At 32.5% G+C, this 22,484-nt stretch overlaps 1 protein-coding gene across 1 annotated transcript in view; it reads left to right on the forward strand.

Moving 5' to 3' along the window:
- LOC124355191 (nicalin-1-like) overlaps positions 1–22,172 on the forward strand; it is a 31,286-nt gene extending 9,114 nt beyond the window's left edge. Inside the window, exons 6-13 of the mRNA XM_046806198.1 lie at positions 2,089–2,298; positions 4,093–4,200; positions 4,981–5,118; positions 5,327–5,479; positions 7,402–7,523; positions 7,687–7,785; positions 9,961–10,039; positions 16,701–22,172. Of these exons, the coding sequence (XP_046662154.1) occupies positions 2,089–2,298; positions 4,093–4,200; positions 4,981–5,118; positions 5,327–5,479; positions 7,402–7,523; positions 7,687–7,785; positions 9,961–10,039; positions 16,701–16,766 (975 nt within the window). The 3' untranslated portion in view covers positions 16,767–22,172. The remainder of the gene's footprint in view (positions 1–2,088; positions 2,299–4,092; positions 4,201–4,980; positions 5,119–5,326; positions 5,480–7,401; positions 7,524–7,686; positions 7,786–9,960; positions 10,040–16,700) is intronic.
- Positions 22,173–22,484: the final 312 nt, after the last annotated feature.

A 22,484-nucleotide genomic window follows, 5' to 3' on the forward strand; every position in this document is an offset into this window, starting at 1 on the left:
ACTATCAATTACCTGCAGTACAGTTATTCGCACACAATTTAGTAAGCTTTGCACTTGTATGAACACTTGTTGCCTCAATAAAGAAAATATGCCAAAAATTGTATATTTTTCGCCATTGTAATTTATTGCGGTAATTTATTATGAGTATTTTTGTGCCATAGTTGATTTTACCTTTTTTCCCCGATCAAGGAAATGATATATAGATATACAGGTCTGAGAAGCTTACTTCTGCAAAGGACAACTAAGATGGGTTTTATAAAAGTCTTTAGTAAAATTTAAGTAACTTTGACTTTGATATCTGCATTACAGTCCTCATCAAGCATCGCATACTTAATATTTGCTAAAATGTAATGTATATTTTTACTAAAACGTATTAAACTTTCATATTTTGATTTTTTTTTACTCTGTGCTCAACAGTGGTTGAAAAAAGGTTGAATTAAGAAGTGTTACTACCAAGGTTACTGTATGCTTTCAAGACTATAAATGTAAACAAATTTAAACTACTGGTTAAATTAATTAAACATATGGTTGTACTGTCACAGAAGAATAGATTATATTTCAAAGCTCTTTCAGTCTATAATATTATATAAAAATAGTGTTCTTTTTCTATTTACATGGTCTATTTCCTTGAATTTGTATGATATTTTTAATAAATATTCTGTTATCTGGGGCAGAGATGAATCCAACAAATCAGAGATCATTATAATCGGTACAGCCATTTTTTATTTATAATTGGTGCAACCAACCCGACACCAATTTGTTTATATAGTATATTTGTTTTGTGTATATAGACATAGAAAATATCTAAACAACTAAAAAAATTGTCAAGTGGACAAAGATTAGCTACTCACATCTGTGCATACACACATCAGATACATGGCATTGCACAAATATAAACTAGAGTGTCCAGCTTGCGGGAAATGTGGGAAGTGCAGGAATTGTACTTAAATTTACTGTGTACAGGAAAAATGCAGGATATATACAACAATTTTGAAGAAAATACGTAAAAAGTTCAAAATAAACAAATAAATAAACTAACACTGATTTCTTTTGTGATCAAGTTAAAAAATATTGGACAGCGCCGTCTTTGTGAAAGAGTAGATAGAGGTGTGTGAGGTAAGTTGACAGTTCAAGGCCACTCGCTACCAGTGAAAGCGTCGTAGCATCCCTAAAATATTATTTTGTAAAGATATCGCTTTAGTTCATTACCTACTTTTGTAATGGTTGTCAAAAAATGTCACTGTTTTTTGCTTCAAAGGTCACTGAAAGTCACCAAAAGTCAATCCTCAGCAGTAGACACTCTCTCTTGTAATTTTTAAAATTTCATATTTTTTCAGTATTCAGAAGACAAGTTTTGTAGACCTTCTGGAACTTTCTGGGATAGGGTTGTAAATTCCAAACACTATGCACATATAACTGCACATACGGCCTATCATTATTTTAATTTTGACTGATCTACTTGTAACTTTGTCCAAGTAAATATTAGCTTTTTACTAACTTTTAAACTTACTATTGTATTTTGATCAGTATTGTGACCATATTTTGACACTCACATTATTTATAATAAAATTAATTTAAATAAAAAAACCATTGATTTTTTCAGTAATAGGATTTGGAAAATGATTTTTGTTGTATAGAAAAGTAAGGGAATTTCTTCAAGCCAAAACCTTGTATAGTCTAGTTTATGGTGGTGTAAGGCAGTCAGTGGTTATTGGCTTTGAAATAAATATCAAACTTGTGTGTTTCTTTTACTACTTTAAATAGATCTTGTATGTATTTTAATTTATGGAGTGAAATACATTTACTATTCTGTTTTTTTTTTCTGATAAAAATTGTTACAGGACTATTAATTTACTCCTTCAAATTCCTCACTTATTCTCAATCATTACTAAAAGATTTAATTATGGCCTTTCTTGTCATGTTGTGACTTAGTAAACAGAGAACTTCATTACTGTTATAAGTTAGTAAATGACTTAATTTGAAAATGCTGTATTGTATTATATGTGATGGGTTTGAGTTCAGTTTCAAAGTCACCACTTTCACTAATTTTGCTTGTAAAATTCATTCTGTCATGTACTGTCAATACAGGAGCTGTCATTTGGAGCAGACAGCAACGGGTCTGGGGTGGCAATGTTACTAGAGTTGGCACGTTTGTTTTCACACCTATACGCTAACACACAGACACATGCACGTGTCAACCTGCTCTTTCTGTTGTCTGGTGGCGGCAAGCTTAACTACCAGGGGAGTAAGAAGTGGCTAGAAGATCAGCTGGATGGTGTTGATGCCTCTCTTTTACAGGTTAGACTTCATTTTTGAAATACCCAAAATATCCATCAATCAAACACATATTGATGTTTGGTACTTTCGAAACCTAGCAAAAAATTTGAATAGGGGTTGTCTAGGAGATTTTCAAAAGCCATCTCTTTTGTTTGCAGATCTTACCTTTGGTTCTCTGCAAATAGCCTATGTGTCAATGAAGACAAGTCTGAACATATTATTTTTAGCCTATGTACTGTACTGCTTGGTATTACCCTTGACTCTAAACTTTCGTGGGGAACCCATATAACCTCGCTATGTACTCAATTGTCCAGAGTTATTTTTCTCTTAAAAAAACTTACACTGTGTACTAGCTCTAGTTTAGTTATTAAGGCCTACTATGCTCTTTTTCATACACACCTTCAGTATGGTACCTTTCTCTGGAGGAATTCTAGTTATGCTGCTGATGTCTTTCTGTGCCAAAAGAAAGCTTTACGCATTATTTTTAATAAAAAGCCTACTGATTCATGTAAGCCTGTCTTTGTAGAAATTGGTATTCTTACACTTCCTTGTATCTTTGTTCTACAAAGCCTGATGTATGTAAAAGAGAATCTTGATGTATTTAATGTGAGAGGCCTAACTCATGATTGTAATACTAGAAATAGAGATCTAATTGATTTAAAACATGTTAGGCTAAGTAAAACCCAGCGTACATATCTTTTTACTGGCGTAAAGCTGTTCAATAAATTACCATTGATTGTTAGAGACATTTCCTGTAAACATTTTAAGACAGTTATGTTAAAATGGCTCAAAGAAAAAAAAAGTGTTTATTTATATCCATTGTAATTTACTCCGGTCTTAGTGTTTTTTGTGCCATAAATGATTTGCCTTGTTAGCTAGCACAATCAAAAAAATATTTATGTATACACAGGTCTAAAAAGCCTACTTCAGTCAAAAGACAATTAAGATCGGTTTTTATAATAGTCTTTAACCCTAGAAGTGGCAATGGTGGACTTCTATACTGGCAAGGAATTTTTGGAGACTTTTTAAAGTATATTTCAGAAATTCATAAAAATAAACTTATAATTAACCCATCATTAGCATACCATTTTTTCACGAAGAAAAACACTTTCAAATTATATCATGAATGAAATTTTTTGTAATTTATTTACTCATACTTTTTAAATTAGAATGAAATTAAAAAAGTATGTTTTATTCAAAAACTGTATTAGTTGTATATAGAAAAGTAAAATGTTAAAATTAGTAACATTTACCACATTACCAAAAAGTGTGAATTTTATTTCAAAATTCAAAACATAAACTATTATTTAAAAATTGCAATTTTAAGAAAATAAGTTGGTCTACAGGAATCATAATGGTTTAACTAAATAAATTTGTGTTTATTATTTTATTTTTACTGAACAAACTTAATGAACATAGTTTGATGTACTGTATTTATTTCTGAATGGTGCTTCTGACTTTGCACAGAACTGTGTGAACTAATCAGTGAGAGGTACTGATCTGATTGCATCGTAGATGAAGCCATAACATACTATGAGTATGGCCTCACTTTTGCAGATTCCTAATCTTATAACTGTTGATGTTTGTGGTATAACTTCACTATATTTATCTTAACAGTAAAACCAACTCCTAGTATTACTCTTTAATCGTAATACTCTATCATTTAAAGTTTTTACTGCAAATTGTTTTTTCTTTCTCTCCTCTTCCTTTAACTTCCTGGTGTAATCCTTGAACATCTCTGAATGTGATTGAAATAATAATGCAAAAAAAGTGTGTTTATGAATACTTAATGAGCAATATATTCTTTACTTAAAGGAAGCCAATTTCATCCTGTGCCTAGACACTGTGGGAGGAGCCAACTCTTTATACTTCCATGTGTCAAAACCTCCAAGGGACAACTCCCCAGGAGCCAACTTCCTCAAGGTAATAGGAACAGCAATTTTAATTAGAATTATTTTTGATCAAGTTCAATTCATAACCTTTTTCTGAAAACTTTTTGCAACTCAAGAATAAAAAATGTTATAATTATTCATTCTTGGTGGACACCTATAGTTAAAAGAACCTACATTTCGATTTTTAAGCTTTTGAAAACAATTTTTTAGGAGGATTTTTTTACTTGTTTCCAACTAATATACCACAAATCAACTTTGTAACCCTCATTGTTGCAAAAGATTATAGTCAGTTCAATTTAAATACTCTTCTTTCATAATTCGTTCATTATCAAATAAATTGCACAAATATAGAATGGTGTCATTAAAACTAATCTAAGAAATAAAATTAATAAATTAATCCTAAACAAATAATGCAATTATCCCAACTATTCAACCAGACAATGATGTGGGTTTATTATAAAAATTGATTAAAAACATTAAATTTTGAACTTTTTTTATTCATTTTATAAATTCCTCAAAGTGATATAATCATTTGTCGAAGTCCATAAGAACTAAATAATACACTGGATGATGTATTTTATTTTAATACTACAAATTTGTACAGTGCCAAATTATAGACTATATTATACTATATTATCAAAACTAGTAATTAATTATTTCACTGCTATTAAAGGCTTTCGAATATCAAGTGAGAGAGAAGTCAGTATTAAAAGACAGATAATACCTGAAATTCAGTTCTCGTAAATTGATACATGCAATTTACATAAGAAGTGTGGTCTCAAATAATGATGTCTTTTTCTATTTCTTTCAGGAACTGAAAAGTGTAAAGAGCAATGTACCCGTTGAGGTGGTCCACAAGAAGATCAATCTGGCGGAGGAGGTGTTAGCGTGGGAACACGAGCGATACAGTATCCGCAAGTTATCTGCCTTCACGCTCTCTTCTCTTAAGGTTTGTTATTCCTAGAGCCAATTTCCAATTCATTCTAATGAACACTTTATTTCCTCATTTGTTATGTTTGTCAAGAAATTTTAATCGAATGAAATGCAAACAAAACCCTTTTGGAATCTAAAATGTTTTTATTATTGAGCTTTTCTTCTTTATTAACACATACTTTTATGTGTAAGAGTGTTGTTAATTTGTTGTATATGCACCACAGACTCACAAACAGCCTCTGAGGAGCACCATACTGGATACCAAGAGCAGTGTTGATATCTCACAGCTGGCTCGAAACACCGAGATCGTTGCTCAGGCCTTGGCTCGACACATCTATAATCTCTCAGCCGATACCTTCCCATTCTCGAAACCTATGGTGAGCTAATTATTAATGTATATTTTACTTGATACAATATTGATTTAGTTAACAGTATTATTACCATGTTCAAATCGTGTGGTTTTCACATTAAATAATGGCTTGACACTCAAGTTTAATGAAAACAGGAATTAGAGGCAAAGGTGTTTGACAATGCAGTTTTAATGTTTTATTAAATGACAGCGACAGCATGTACTCTAGTTTCCAATAAATAACGGACAATACTAGACAAAGAATTTGGTTTGTCTATAGACAAGGAAGTGTCTTTTTATTCTCAGCCAATTTGTATATTGTGATTCAAGTTTAAATTTATGAATACAATTACTTTTAACCCACTGAGTGAGTACTTGTGGAATTGTTACATGATGGCCATGACACTCCCGAACTCCTATCACAAAATGATGGTGTTATGAATAGTCTGAGTTTTTATTTTTAATACATAAGTTTTGTCCAAAAAGTATCCCTTTACTGGCTGATCGTTTGGATATGAGGGTCAATGTATCACAATTTGTTTGCTGGGTCAATGAGTCACATAGCTGTTTCACATATTATTAGATGTGCTTGCATTTTATTTCATTGTAATCGTACGTCTTAACAGAAAGTTTACACTAAGTTTTGCTTTGAAATTCAATCTGTTTCAAAAACACCTCTTTGGTGTACAAAGCTTTTTTTTGGTAACTGTAATGGCCCTATGGTTTGATACTGAGATTAAAAAGTGGTTTAATAGGTGATTCAAAAAAGAACATTTCAGTGGAAAGTGACCACAATTTCAAAATTTGTGAAATTTTACATAAATATTTGAAAATTAACCAGATTTCTGCAAAATTTGTTTTTTTAGCTGTTAATGAATGACCCCAGCCAGAAAACAAATTGATTTTTTTTATAGCTTTGGCTGTTAATTTGTTCAGCACTGTTGTTGGGCGTACTACGTTGAAATCCCATAGGACAATCTGGATTTGTCAAGTAATTATTTGAATATGTTGAAAAAAATTACTATTCATGATGATACATGGGTTTACCCTGAAAAAAGCTGTCAAAGAAATGCTCGGTTTTAGGAATATTATCTTGATATCGTAAGGCATTTATGAGATCCAATACAAAGGAAACAGGCATGACATGATTGAATCCTTTATCTCTACAATGTGCCAGCTCATTCCTCATGCATCAAGCCTTTATTCAGCACTTTTTAATGATGCACAATATCAAAGACCTTCCTGAATGTTCTTAAATTAAATTTCCTCTAAAAATTACGGCTGCCACCTATTGACTCATGTTTTGACCAAAAGTCAAGGTCAAAAGCTTTTAGACAAAGCTCGTATATTTTAAACCTTCCGATGTACTACGTATATTTATTTCTGCATAAAAATTAATAAAAAAATAACTGTCATAAATAATAGTATCAGTATAATATAAATTATTAAACCTTTTTTTGTCTACTAAGTAGTTGAGTTCTCAGGAAGTGTTTTCTAACTTGTGCTTTCTAATTTAGATTCAAGATCAGCCATGATAATAGGTTGTATTATAGTTTATATCATGTTTGAGCTGTATTTTGGTTCGATACCTTTTAGGCTGATGGTGTGCCTCATAAGCTATTTAGTTTCTAATATGTCTCTAATTTTCACATGTAATTATATCTTTTGCTTAAATTATTTTGTCTTTGTTTGCATCGTTTTCACCATTATATGACTTGTGCGCTTATCTATCGTCTATACATTAATATATTGACAATAGATTCTTAATATCAATCGACATTTGAATTTAAAATAATGGACACTATTCAACCAAGCTAGTTCCTCTACTACATTCATTAATCTATATATGATTTTTATTACACCGCACATAAGAATAAGCTTATGTAAAAGCTACTAAGTTAATACTAGAAATAAATAAATACGGGATAATGTTACATGTTTTCACTGCAGGGTGTGGAGGCGGATTCTCTCAAGACATATATAGAGTTCCTGACAGCTCAGCCTCGTTCAGCACAGCTGCTGGCAGACAAGAACAACCCCCTGGTGCTGGCCCTGTCGCAGTTGCTCAGCGGGTCAGTATGTTAACCGTAACGATTTCCATACTATTAGATCTCCTTGTTCTAAAGATTTTGTACAAAACTGTTACTACCGTTTTAAACATATTTCATTTCTCTCACAATAAATGAAATTATGTATCCTCTCTCTCTCACACACACAAATATTTGTTTGTTTCAGATATATAAAGGATGTAAAGGTGTCATATCAGACTCCGGATAAAAGAGATCCAGAGTTTGTATTTTACGACATTACCAAAGCCATAGTAAATGTATACAGGTAAGTTTAAACCTGTCTTAGTACTCTTTCTATCAGAAACAAACTAAAGAAATTAAAATTATTAAGGGTTTTGTTCTGATTATTGTTTATGGAATTGCTTGTATCTACAATTCATAATATCTGTTTATTCTATTTGATTTTGATATTGATACAGTCTAATCACTTTTATTCACCTCCATGTATCCAACATTTCTTTTTATCTGACATAGTACGGTGACCATGTTGAGTCCCTTGAACTGGTTATAAAGCTGTATATATTTTCAGTACCATTTACCATTAGTAAGTAAATATGTAAACACAACCTACAGTAGCAAAGGGAGGGTAGGAAATACTTGGCATGATTGTATTGAAGGGTAGCATATTTGGTGGTCTCTGTGCTCCTTATTTGTATAATATGGTGACACCACCTCATACGGTCTTTTGTTTTGTACAGTTTGTTCTTTACAATAACATACATTTGATGACTTTGCTTAAGTGCTCAGTTTCCTCTATATAGCTTGCAAAATTTTAATTACAGTCACGGCCACCAAGTAAGGCAGGTGGGTGGATTTGCGATGCTGCCACGTATGGGACCGGTGAAGCGGAGGAAGGTCGAAAATCGGTCGCTCTCAGGCACAAATTGACAACGCTGTGTGCACATTGTTGCCTAGTCCAAGCGTCGCGCCGACGCGACGCTGCAGTTTCCACTCGGATTATTATAAACCTTATTATCGGTTATTATAAACCTTAGAGACTCATCAGACAGCGAAAACAGCGACAGTGACTGTGACATTGACAAAGATTAAAAGCAAGTAACTCGGAACCACCAAGTGATCATATCAACCAAGGACTGACATATAATTTCACTGTGATTATGTAATAGTATGTACTAACAATGTCACTTGTTTAATAATAGTTACTTAAACATGTTTCTTTATTATTTTTATTACTACACGTGTTTAAAATGTTTATATTTAAAATAATTTTGTTAAGGAAGGCAAAACAGATTGTTTTAAGCACGGTTAATTTTATTAAACTTAAAATATTTATTTAATTTTCGCTATGGTTACAATACATAGTAGGTACTATAGTTGAGTAATGATAAAAATAATAGAAAGTAAAGTATTGCTATTAAAAAAAGTTGAGTAGAAATTGTGTGTATACGCACGGCGCACGCATCGCTCTGCGTGTTTGATTTCAATAATTTAGGTTTGCACGCATTTCCCAGCAAAGTTAGTAAACTTAAAAAAATTTGTTTGGAACAAAACATAAAGTTTATACCTTTGTCTAAAACTTTGCCACAGGAAAAATGTTCCTAACCAAAAAATAAAAAACTTCCTCGCTTACTGAAATGTTTAATACACCATGTTAATGAATTAAAATTGGTTTGTAGGTATTTAGTATTTCAAAATTACATTTTTGTATTTACATACAAAAATTATATATCGTTATCATCAGCGGTCTCTCCTGAAGCCAATAATACGATTTTCATCTTTGTAACTTGTAAGATGTCATCAGAATCTCAGGAGAAAGCAAACAATATCAAGCTCTAAAATGGATACAATTCAGGGATTATTCTATTTCACGATGTTTGCACAATCTGGCAACGGCGCAATTCCACCTACCCGCCTAATTTGGTGGCCCCGACTGTAGTTGTAGTAAATATAATAGAAAAAGTTAGTTCAAGCAAATTAAAATAATAAATTAATGCCTAAGTCTATTATACTCTACCAATTAATTATGCTTAATTTTATTCTATTTTAATTGATAATCATCAACATGGAAGTTTTTCACACATAACTATACTATATTTTAAAACATGTTTGTATTAGTGCACTCAAATCTTTTGTTACTTTTTTAATGTGATATGTTGAGAACCGGTAAAATAGTGTGAAGGTGTCGTGGAAATTTAAAATGCAGTTTATGTATGAACCTTTGGTTTAGCTATATATTATATGTAAATCATTATTTTTTAGATTTTTGGTTCTTTAACTTTTTCTTTATACATTTCAATTATTAGAGAACAATTTCAATATGAACAGCAATTACTATTCTACTAAATACTTGTGATTTATATTAAAATGAAAATTTTAAATCTGTATTAGTTCTGTTGCAGCGATTTTCTGGGCATTAATGTAAAAAACAAACTTGTAACTAAAATTGACTTTCAAGAATTATGCTAATGTTTTGTTTCAGTGTGAAACCAGCAGTGTTTGATCTGTTTCTCACATTCGCCATTGTTATCTACTTGACCATCGTCTACGTGTTTATACAAGTAAGTTACTATGTGCAATTTTTCAGTTTTAAACTACTTTCCCAGGCCTAATCTTAACCCTTTGCGCTCGAAGGTAGTATTTGTTATTTGTCCTTGGAGCTCATATGGCCAGCTCTACTGGCCGCCGCCATTTTGTCGGGAGCACGGATTAATTTTTGCTGTAATGTTATCTCAGCTCGTATGTCCAGCTGTACTGGCCAATATATAATACGTCCACCGCTCGTAAGGCTCAGTTTTTCAGGCGGAGGTCATGGCAATAGATTCATGTTCTAGAAGACTCACACAGTTGGGGACAAAAGGATTATCATACCTAATACTCTCTGATAGTCAGGCTGCACTGAAGGCACTGGATACCTGTTCGATTGATTCGAAAGCGGTCTGAGAATGCAGGAATGCTCTAGCAGAGCTAGCAACAAACAACAGAGTAACACTCGGCTGGGTGCCGGGTCATGAAGGAATTCATGGGAACGAAAAAGCGGACATCCTCGCCAAAAAGGGAGCAGAATCCACATTGGTGGGGCCTGAGCCAGGTTGTGGAATATCCTTCTCCAACATTAACCCATTGCGGATCACTGACGAGCTGGGCTCGTCACGCATCGGCCGGGCCTAACGGCGCGGTGACGAGCTCAGGTCGCAAAAGCGGTCTGCTTTTAAATTTCCCTCCAAATAGTGCTGTTAATGTCTGATAGATCGGGTGATCGTCTTCACTTGTCTACTAAGAGTGTTTAACAACGGTCTACGTTTAGAGTTTTCAAAACTTTTCTAAATATCCTACAGATCGCAGTTGTATGTCGAAGTTGAAAAATCATTCATATGAGTTTACTCTCTGCTTTTTGCGCTTCTGTTTGGGTGTTTTCCTCTGTTGTTATTATAATACTTTTGAGGTTAGTGACACAACTAAACGACGCAGATGTACATGTTGGTGGGTTTAGTCTAGACAATGGACCGGGTGTTGCAATCGATTCGCCCGAGCCGCTTTATTTAGACTATGATTCAGACATCATCCCTGCCACGCCGTAACCTTGCTCGCGTGTTATCGTTCCTACATCACGGATACCCCAGCAGGCCCATGTTTCATCTGAACGAATATCTTCGCAGCTGAATGTTCTAGTATACAATAGCGAGCGATATGATGTGGCACACCATTGCTGTTCGTGCGGCCGCTGACCGTGAATTAATTCGCGCCCGCTGGTGCCCGCGCGCCAAAACAATACGATCCGCAATGGGTTAAAGCTCTGGTTAAAGATTGGGAAAAGAGGACAAGATACAAGAATTGGAGTAGAGCCTCGGGTTTAAGAATATCCAAAATGTTTATCTCTCCTTATGCAAAAGGGTGGACAGCTCTCCTAGACCAGAATAAGGAGGATATAAGACTGATATTAGGAATGTTGACAGGACATGGCCCTCTGAGGAAGCACCTTTTGAAGGTGGGCCTTAGTCGGAGCAGCGAATGTAGACTCTGTGGAGAAGAGGAGGAATCAGCAGAGCACATTTGGTTGGATTGTCCTGCCATCGTAGAGACTAGGAAAAGATACTTGGGAGCATATCTCCTCAGCCCCAAGGACATCAGAGAACAGGAGCCCTTAAATCTGATTGGTTTTTGCAAAAGCCTCGGTTTTTGAGGGCACAAATTAAAGTAAGGGAGGTGCAAAGGTCCTTTTAGGACTAAGTGCGGGGACAAAGTGTCCTCTTCCCTCAGAAGGGGAAAAAAAAAAAAAAAAAGCCCAGCACCACTGGCCACTAAACATAGCAGTTATTTTCTAATATTCTATTTGTTTTATAATGAATGGTGAGTGCTGAAAACCTATCGAGCAGCTTTTGAATTAAACAACCAAGCCTTCATTTCAATCGTTTTAGCGCCAAAGCTCAGTGCAGGCAGTAAGGTTATGTACGAAAGACTGCGCAGTATGCAGTGACAGAAGGGCTGGCAAAGAAAGAAAACGTAGTAAATTTTACTGCAAGACTTGTGCTAGCCAACCCGGACAAGTGGATGTTTTGAAAAATTTTATTCCGTAAAAAAATTTAAAGACTGAAAAAATTGTAAAATAGTTGTGACTGTGTATATAGTAATAAAACATAGAACTGTAATGACATTTATTTTCTTACATTTGTTAACAATGTTAATGTAAGATTTATATTTCCTAAATTCATGCTTATCTTAGTATTAGAAAGTTTATATAAAAGTAAATTTTAAATTAGCCTATAATTCTTCTCCAAACATTGACTGTGCAAATGAGACAAATGGCGTGTAGTGGGCCTATACACTGAAATGATAGAAGAGATGGAAAATAGAGAAAATCTAGAAAATTTTACTAGAAGATGTGTGCTAACTATTCTTGACTACACTTAGGTATGTATTTTTAAAAGTTTAATTCCGTAAAAAAATTTATAGACTAAGAAAAATGTAAAATAGTTTATGTTTGAGTGTAACATAAATGTAAAGGCATACTTTATAACATTTTATTTACATATCTTTGTTAAAAATATACGTTTAAGAGTTAAATTTTCCAAATGTAAGTTTATCTTTGTAATAGAAATATTCATTAAAAATAAATTTTAAATTATTTTTCAATTCTTCTTTAAACATTTTAAATTACTATGCAAATAACACGGAGGAAATTGAAAAATAATTCCGATCTGGTGAGGCAAACAACAAATATGGCCGCCGAGCTGTCAATAAAAGAAGTGCGGCCAGCAGTACTGGCCATACGAGCTGCGAGGACAAACTACGGCAAAACTAACACGAGGTGTCTGCAACCTTGGTGTGGCCAGTACTGCTGGCCTTTCGAGCGCATAGGGTTAAATATCAGGAACATTAATATCTCTTTAGTAATCATTGGTTTATAAAGCTCTGATAGAATTCTCTAAAACTGTGAGAATAAATTGGTATTCTTGTATAAATACACATGTTTCTTGAATATATATTATTATTCCAGTTGTAATGTCTTTAAAAGTTTAATTGTGATGTTTAATTAAAAAATCTTTAATTTTACTCATGGATATATTTTTTACATTGAACAAACATCTTTTATTATATTGCTAATAGTAATCAACATTTCTTAAACATGTCTGTAACAATGTGATCTTAGCAGAATTTATATTTTCGTGAGTTTTAAATGGCTTGCAGAATGCTGAAAACAGGCTGAGTATAAAAATTTAAAATGTGTTTGGTAGATCATTTATACTATTACTTGTCTATACAATTATATAAAAATCTAATGATGTCCCTCTGTGTATGTGTTACTCAATCAAGTAAAAACTACTGGACTGATTGTAGCGAAACTTTACATGGACATTCTTAGTTTCCTGGAAGTAATTTATATACATTTAACCCTAGAACTAGCAATGGTATCACTGTGCACTGGCGGCTCTATTTCAACAGCAACGCAGATGGGGTTTTTTTTTAATGTATCTCATTTCATAACTGTCAGTCCAAATTTAAACAATTATATGTCAATTTATTCATATATATTTGGAAGAATAGTATAATAACAATAAGCTATTGTTAGTTTCCATGTAAATAATGTTATTTATAAAAATATATTTTTGTAAATATTCTGTTGTGCAACTGCTTAGAAATAAGTTTTACATGAAAACTGTAAAAGTGTAACTTATTCTCAATTTTGTGCAAATTTCAAAAATACACAGTTATCCTAACTTTTACCTCAAAACTTATTTGTTACATGGCTTTGTGTGAAAAAGCGTGTGCAGTTACTGTTTTTTTAAGTAGGTTGATCTTTGAAGAAATAATATCTTTCATGGCTAAACATAATCTTATGTAATCTTATGTGTCATGGCATTTATTCTTATGTAAGTATAATATTTAAATCAAAAATAAAATGAAATATTCAATTTGAATCCTACCTTATTTAAATAGGTATAATATAGAAAAATTTGCTCTTTCACTGAGTCACTGTATTCCACCCTACGTTTGCGGCCTCTCTGTGGAACTGGTCTGGCATAATGTTCGAGCAGATGATAGGACTTGGGTGAACTCCACAATTACATCCAGGGCAAAATAAATTGGTTTTCTTTTTAGAGTTTTTACACTCGCATACAGTACACAAGCGACAGTTCGTGTTGGAGAGATTCGCGAGTTCATGAGCAGGGCCAAGCACGTCAACGGGTGGAAGAAGAACTCTGTCTGACTCACACAATTGTGAGAAATCACTTACCAAGATCACAAACCTTTGCTACATGATTTGTCACGTTTACCTCAATGTGAAAAAAAAACATTGTTATTACTATAAATAGGATGATCCAAAACAAGCTCTCTGAGATCATTATGGGTGGAAGTAGAGACCAATCATGTGAACAACTAAAACGATAACCTAAGAAAACTAAACCACAGTAATAAAAACACTAAAACATTATAAAATACATTTTTCCACAAATAATATTGGATTCATAACAGTAAACACAAAACCTGGCACTTGTTTAGAGTTTTACAACAACAACACACGTTCACGTCAGCTATCCGTTAAGAACGACGTTTGGTGTTTTACGATAATCGAAGCAAGAAAAATAAATCGGTACTATAGTAAATGCTCTGCCATAATATTTAAAATAAAAACCATTTATATGACGCGAAATACCTAAAATTTAAATAACTGTATATGACTACTTTGGCGATGAAAATTTTTTCAAGCCAGTTGTAGGGTTAAACAGCTGTTAGTAAATGTTTGTAGTTACTCATCTGTCAAAATCAGTTACACTTTACAAGTGTTATGTTATGTGCAGAAGATTTTCTTTGTTTAGGTTTATTTTTATTGAGATTTTAATAAACAACAGTAAAATGTCATAATTTATTACATAATAAAAGTGTGTTAATTGGAAAGTTAAAGACTTTGACTTTTGTCTCTCTTTTGACTTACGATTTCTCCACACTAGCCGAGAATAGTTCAGTTGATACCAAAATCGTTGAAGCTGTTCAGTGAAATATGAAATATTTGAGAGATATTCGTGAAATTTTAGAGGTACTTATAAAAAGTAGTGTCACTCTCCGACTTCAGGACCCTATCTTTAAACTTAAATCTAAAATGGAACAAGAGACTGGAATATCTTTAAGTATCACCTATTTCTGGATTGTTTGAAATGCCATCTAAAAAGAATATGCTCATGGTGTCATGATTATGTTTTTCAAAATTAAATTGCATGCAAAGCCGAGGGTAACTACTAGTATTATACTAAATAAATATAAGCGAAGTGAATACTTTTTATAAAACATTACACTTGGCCATAAAAACACCTACCAGTCAAACCCACAACCAGTCACACGTGGAGTACCACAAGGATCAGTCCTGGGCCCAGTCATCTTTGTCTTATTTGTCAATGACTTCCCAGCATACATCCAAGATCACAATACCAACTGTGTAATGTATGCTGATGACACAACACTCTTAATAAAGGATGACACTGCAGAAGGAGTACATACAACCGCCTGCAACTCCCTCTGCAAAGCACTGACATACTGCAGGAAAAATGACCTGGCTGTAAATCCATCAAAAACCATACAGATTAACTTTAGTAAAAGAAAAGACTACATTCCAAAAATACCTGACGTAGAAATTGAAAACCATGTTAAATTCCTTGGAATCATTCTGGATGGAAATCTCGGCTGGACAGAGCATGTGGATGGCCTTTGCAAAAAAATCAGCATAGGTATTTATGCTGTTCGGCGCATAAAATGGATTGGAAACCTAGAAAATGCCAAAACAGCCTACTATTCATTAGTAGAAACCCATATGAGGTATGGGATTGCTGTATGGGGCGGATCCTCTGTCAGAAACCTCAACAAGGTGCTTGTCCTGCAGAAAAAAGCCATTAGAATCCTCGCTGACCTTGAACATCAACAAAGCTGCAGACAAGCCTTCCAAACCCTCGGCATAATGACCGTCACTGCTCTATACATCCAAGAAGTAATTCTACATGTGCACAGCCTGGGTCTTCAAACAGGGAAAGATATCCATTCATACAACACACTCGCCATGCAGCCAACTACGTTCTGCCTCCACATCGCACAGCAATTTATGGAGAAAAACCATCTTATATCGGCCGGAAGTTGTGGAACGCTCTCCCAGAAACAATGAGAAGATTGAAGAGGAGTGCCCTACAAGGAAAACTGCATGACATCCTAGTAAATCAACCATTTTATTCACTGGACGAGTTTCTCAACACCTGCAATGAAACATGGAGATTTCAAAATGTACCTTGACTTTTTTTTTTTTTTTAACTGAAACACAAATGTATAAACATTCATCATCCATATTTATGTAATAATATTATGTGACTCTATAACTGTTCTTAATGAATATGTAAATAAAGAAGTTTGTCTATTGTCTATTGTCTATTATCATACAAATATTGTGAAATTCTACTTTGAAAAACGTTATACAGTAAATATTTTTCCAGAACTCAACATTTTGCAAACATTATAGATTCTGAACATTGCTATTAATGGAATAACTTAAGAGGATGGAAATACAAATTAAAAAAATACAATGGTGTTTTCATCTTATCTTGCTTATATAAGTCTAAAATACTGAATATTTGGATGTAACAGTAGGCAATAAGAAAAAGGCAGGCTTCTGATGTGTCACATGTCGTCGGTAGATGATTAACCCAGTTTATGCATGGATCTTAAATGTTTTCTCGTTTGCAGGGATTTCCCAAGCTCTACAGTGTCATGCTGAGATTCACAATGCAGAAGAAAAGTAAAACTTACTAATGCAGAAGAACACGCCTGCACTTGTGTGGAGTGATCTCTTCAGTATGTAGCAAACGTACTGTGGCGTTTTGTAGACAACATTTATTGTAGTAAAGAGAACAATTTTTGTATATAATAGTATTACCTCAATTTAAGCTAAATGATTAGTCAATCAAAGTGAATGTTTGTGTATGTTAGTGTAGCTAGTCAGCCGTCGTGGTTCATGGGCTCGCATGAATTCCCAATGTACTTTAGAAGCATTTAAGTTGTGAAGAAATACAACAGGGTGTTTCTTTTAGTCTTATTAGCTTTAAGTTACAATTTAAATGTTCGTATATTCTCAAATGACATTATTACCTCGTAAAGTTTGATGGGATTGTTATTTTGGCCTTTTTTAATGATATGTAAACAAAGAGAATGCAATCTTTGGGACAACTAGTATGTCTAGTTGTATTTCTAAAAACTGATCTAACATTCAAAATATGCAATTTAGTAGTTACTGAAAATATTGAAAGATATCAGTTGTAATTCTACAAAACATTTCAACGATTGAAAATTAGGAGAGTTATTGATGAGGACTGTCTCGTTGGATTTGGTATTTGGATTTCTTTTTTAAAGTACCATTAAAAAATGTAGGTAATATATTTTAAATAAAATGCTTGGTAATGGGTGGTGTTGATTTAATGATGGAGAAGAGGGTTTTTAATTCTAGTTTAAAAAAATAATTTCTCTTGTGAATAAAATATCATTAATTATTTTAAATTGCCTGAGTAAAAATACTTACTATAGAACTACCAATACAAATGCATAGGCTTTTAATTTAATGATATGGGAAGGGAAGTGAAAACTTGATGATATGGTTGATTTAAGCCATAAAACTTCAATGCCAGCAATGGATTAGATACATTGTTGTGCACCATATAGTCTAATTCAAAATATGTATGTATTATTATTAAATAATATAAAATTATTTGTTATATGAAATGTAAACATGAAACATTATATTAAACCTAAAATATAAATCATATGGTAAGTATTTTGGCATATGTTATAATGTAAAACCAATATAATGTTTTAGTTGTAAATTAATATACCGAACAATGAATATGGTAGGTTTTTATTAACAGCACAGAAAAATTAACAAGTAGGGATATTGAAGCGTGATGGATGAAATTGATATCAAATTTTTTTAAGTGAACAATGTATTTGCTTGTTAGGTTAAAGCTGGGCATCAAACAGCAAATAACATTACTTTACACAACTCAACAAAAATATTATTCTTGAATCAACCATTACTTTTTATTCTATAAAATGTAATATTTATTATTACATTCATACCAATTGTTATCCAAACACTGGATTTGATTTCATCATATTCTTTAAAATAATGATTTATGAAAAATCCGTATGAATTTTATGCTTTCATATTAAGAAGTCATTTAAATTTTGTACAACAGTATTCTACTTATCCGCATGGCGTGGACATGAAAAAATTAAACAATGATTGTACTGATTATTATATTGTATACTAATGAATGAGATTAGTTTAATAAAATATACAACTCACCTATAGAGCACTTATATCAGTACACATCAAAAGTAACAATAAACACTTTATCCATGTACAGGTTATTTCCACAGTATCAGGTGGACAAGAATTCTTAGCCTTTCTGCCTTAATCTATTCACTAATGGTACTTTGCTGTTATCCGGAGGCCACTATTTTTGGAAGAGTTTTTATTATCGGGTACCGAAAAAACTACATTATTTAGAAAGAACAGACGTTATTTGATGTACTGTGAAAATTACAAGTCATGACGATTGATTCCTGTGCAAAATCTTAGAACTTTTCAGAGGTTGGGAAAGTACCAATCGGAAATGCCCATAGTCATCGTGTGAGTGTCAGTGGTACCTTTGGTACCAACCTGCAAAAAAAAGAAAAACATCCCTCAAAATAGTATCTAAATTCAAGCTCAGATTACATGATCGCTCATTAACTTTTTATATTTATAATACCTTCGTATCTATTTACTTATTTATATAGCCCAATAACCAACAGTAGATAGAGACAGAGTGGCCTCCTTTTCACCGACATTGCTGCCTTTTGGGAGGAACTGATCTTCATAATGACATTTAATTTTCACATTAAGTCAAATAAAGTCTGTTATTTCTAATAGTTTCTTTTAGGTCCTCGGTAAGAAAAACTGTTACAAACATAGTGGCCTCCGGATAATACCAAAGTACCGTCCTAATATTAAAAAGAAATGGCTGCTTCCCAATTATAAACTTATTTAATTTGCTATAGTACAAAAATATTGTATCACATTATTCAGACATTGACATTAAACCCACTTTCTGTCCTGTCTACAGACATGTAAAGTGGATCTATGGTTCAATTAATTGTTGATAAAATATCATTTGTTTAAACTCAGCTGTTATGATTGCTATAATATTACATTGTTCTTTCAGTTGTTTAGTGTATTATTCATTTTTGTAAATTTCTGAAAACATTTTCTACTATTGTAAATATTGTATTGATAAGTTTTCTAGTTTTTTAAATATAGGCTATAAAACCGTAGTAATTATTTTATCAGATTAAACTATTATTTTGTTTTTTAAATTTATGTAAACTACATTTAAGAAGTGAAACAAAAAAGTAGCTTGACAACTTAAAACATAGCCTAGTTGTAAGCTGTTTACAAAAATCATACATTTTGTTTGGAGTTTTTGGCACATCACTTGATATAATGGCTGGGGTTAAAAGGGTTGAATATTTTTTAGTAAAAGTCGTTTCTGTTGAAATTGTCCATTTTTAACTTTAGTAATTCTGAGCAAAAATACTGGGTCATCTTAAATTTATTTCATATTTTATTATGAGTATCAGGCAGTCTTTAGAAAATAAAATCATAAAAATTAAATATCAGAAAGCCATAGTTGACATTACCGAGCGATGAGAAGGTAGATATCACTGCCATATGGAACACAGTTAACTCAGTCCCGTGTATGTTAGCAAGTCTATAATACATATTATAATTGGATAGAAGTTTACAGGCCTAGAGATTCCATGTGGTCCGTGGCCTGACAATGAACAGTAGTCTACTAGTCACGTGGAGTGGAGGGGGAAGTTACAAGCACAATCTGTGAGTTGACTACCCCCCGCCACCACTCCCCCTCTTTGACATTCATAGTTCCCTTCTTACACATCTAGAAGACCACATGGAATCTATCGGTCTGCAAATTTATCCTTACTTTATTTAATTAATCAATGGAATACTCTTCGAGATTGGAGTGCTAAGGTGGTCTCAGCTTGAATTTAAGTATTTCTCAAGGAATGTTTTTCTTTTTCTGCCAGCAGTCAAGGTGGCACCAAAGGCTGCACTAATGAATGGCCAGGTCCATTTCTGATCGCCACTTTCTCGTGCCTAATCATTCAATGTGATCTTATCACGGGAAAGTGCCAATAAAAGATTCCTTTAACAATCACTATGGCCTTTGGCGGCACCTGTACTGCAGGCACAACAAGAAAAACATACATCAAGATGGTATCTAAATATCAAGCTCAGATCACCTGAGCACCTCAGATTTTTATCTGCACAGCGTGTGGACTTTCAACAATGACTTTCCAACACTTAATTTTCATGTTCTTCATCTTTTAAGGGTTGATTCATCATGATAAAATATGAAAGAAATTAAAGTTTACCCAGTCATTGGTTAAACTTCCTGCTTCCATGTATTACTTCAGTTTTTTTTCATTTAGTCCTTGAAACCTATACACTTAAAAAAAAAACTGCATAATATATTGCAATATTTTACTGTCTTTGAAGGTTTAAATTCCAAAAATTCAATTCAAAGAGTCCTTTTCAAACCTTTTCTATAATATCACAAAATAAATACAAACTATAAATTTAATCCAATATTTTGTACAATTAATTATCATCATCTATTTCAGAGTTAAAGTTATAATCCTTCATTCATTTATATCAAGTAAGACACATGAACAGTCTTATACATATTTCTCCTCCTAATACTTGTTAAACGAATAACATTGATCCATGATTCAAACTGCTCGGAACAGGTTGAAGTTTTAATTGTATAAATTCTTCTATGATCTGGATATTATTGGGTGTGCTGTCTAAAATATCTTTAGTTCAAAGTTTTACCTTAAAACTTTTTAAAATATAGACCTTTTTAATATCAAATTGATTCCAGTGAATGCACTTTTTTCACTTTTATTATTTAAAATATGACATTTTATATTAAATAAATTTGAGTCCATATATTCTGATTAGTCTTTTATGGATGTATAATATTTTTATGTTTATTTTGGTACCAAGAAGATTTGCACTTGGATAACAAAGTTATTACAAAACATCTGCTGCCTGCCCAGCTATTTTTTACAGTTGTGCTAGATGCAATTTCACTAAATACCGTACTAGAGAATGCGTAATATCCTCTGAAATTAATGTTTGTGTGTTCATTTATTCATACATTTCAGTCTATAATAAGATTATTAAAAATGCAATCAATGTTGTCATTATTTCACTATTAGTCATTCAGTTTCAGTTATTATTTGAGAAATATTTACACATACTTTTAAGGCTCATCTAATAATCTATCTAGTCAAATAATTATATTTTAATAACTAAGTTTTCATCATTTCTTACAATATCTTTTATGTTGAGTTTAATTGTATTTTACAGCAATAATTACAAAATAAAAATTGGAATCTATGCGTTAAATGTGTGCTCCATAAATATATAATTATTTAGGTTCTGTTTGATTCTTAGTAATACAATATTTTAATATTTTGCCTGTATGATCAAAGGTTTTTACTCTTATAGGAGCAACGTGTTTATCATATATGGAACACTGTGAATTTTTACACTCATTATTTAAAACAGATGGAATCAACTTTTTATTTTGTTTAAATTTACGATATCAATGTTGAATGTTATTGCTCCTACTTTCCATTGGCAACTCATATGTTTTTACTTTATTTTCCAACTCCCTAAATGCTTAACAGTTGTAGTAATAACCACTAAATTTTTTTTAATGAGGGCATGAATGAAGCTTAATAATTTCAATTGATTTACCATTTCAGAATATAAAATTTAATGTTGGAGAATAGACCATTTTCATGAAGTCTAAATAAAAAGAATATTTTTTTGTACATTTGTTAGAATTACTATCCATTGTACACATAAAGATATCGTAATAAGTTATCAACATCTTGTTTTGTCATTACACCAACATTTATATAATTTTATTTCATATTTCCATAATCGTGTTTTTATGTGTAATAATTTTATTTGTTGTTATCTTGCTTTGTTCCTCTGTGTATTGAATATCATTGTCAGCAATATTTGCCTCTGTGGACCAACAATGATTGTTTAGTTATTTACAATAAATATTCTATTTTAAGATTTGATACGAATCTTGTTTTATTTCATCTTTTCCCTATAGGAGGCATTAAGAAAGAGTATGCTTATTCTGTCATGACTATGTAATCATTTCATTAGGCAGTATTCATGCTAATGTTTTGTATTGAGTCTGGGGACAAAGAATTACAGCACAGTCTTAAAGTCCAGTATAGGACATGTAAGGGTCCAAGCTAACATTTATGTCTAACTTTGACCAGATTGTACCACCAGAGACTGCCTGTATTATACTACAGTTTACGACTATTTATCAGACAATAATAGCCATGACAATTGAGCAGCTAGAAGACGACCAGTTTTTT

This window comes from Homalodisca vitripennis, chromosome 2 (genome assembly GCF_021130785.1).
Source record: "Homalodisca vitripennis isolate AUS2020 chromosome 2, UT_GWSS_2.1, whole genome shotgun sequence".
In the NCBI taxonomy this organism is placed as follows: domain Eukaryota; kingdom Metazoa; phylum Arthropoda; class Insecta; order Hemiptera; family Cicadellidae; genus Homalodisca; species Homalodisca vitripennis.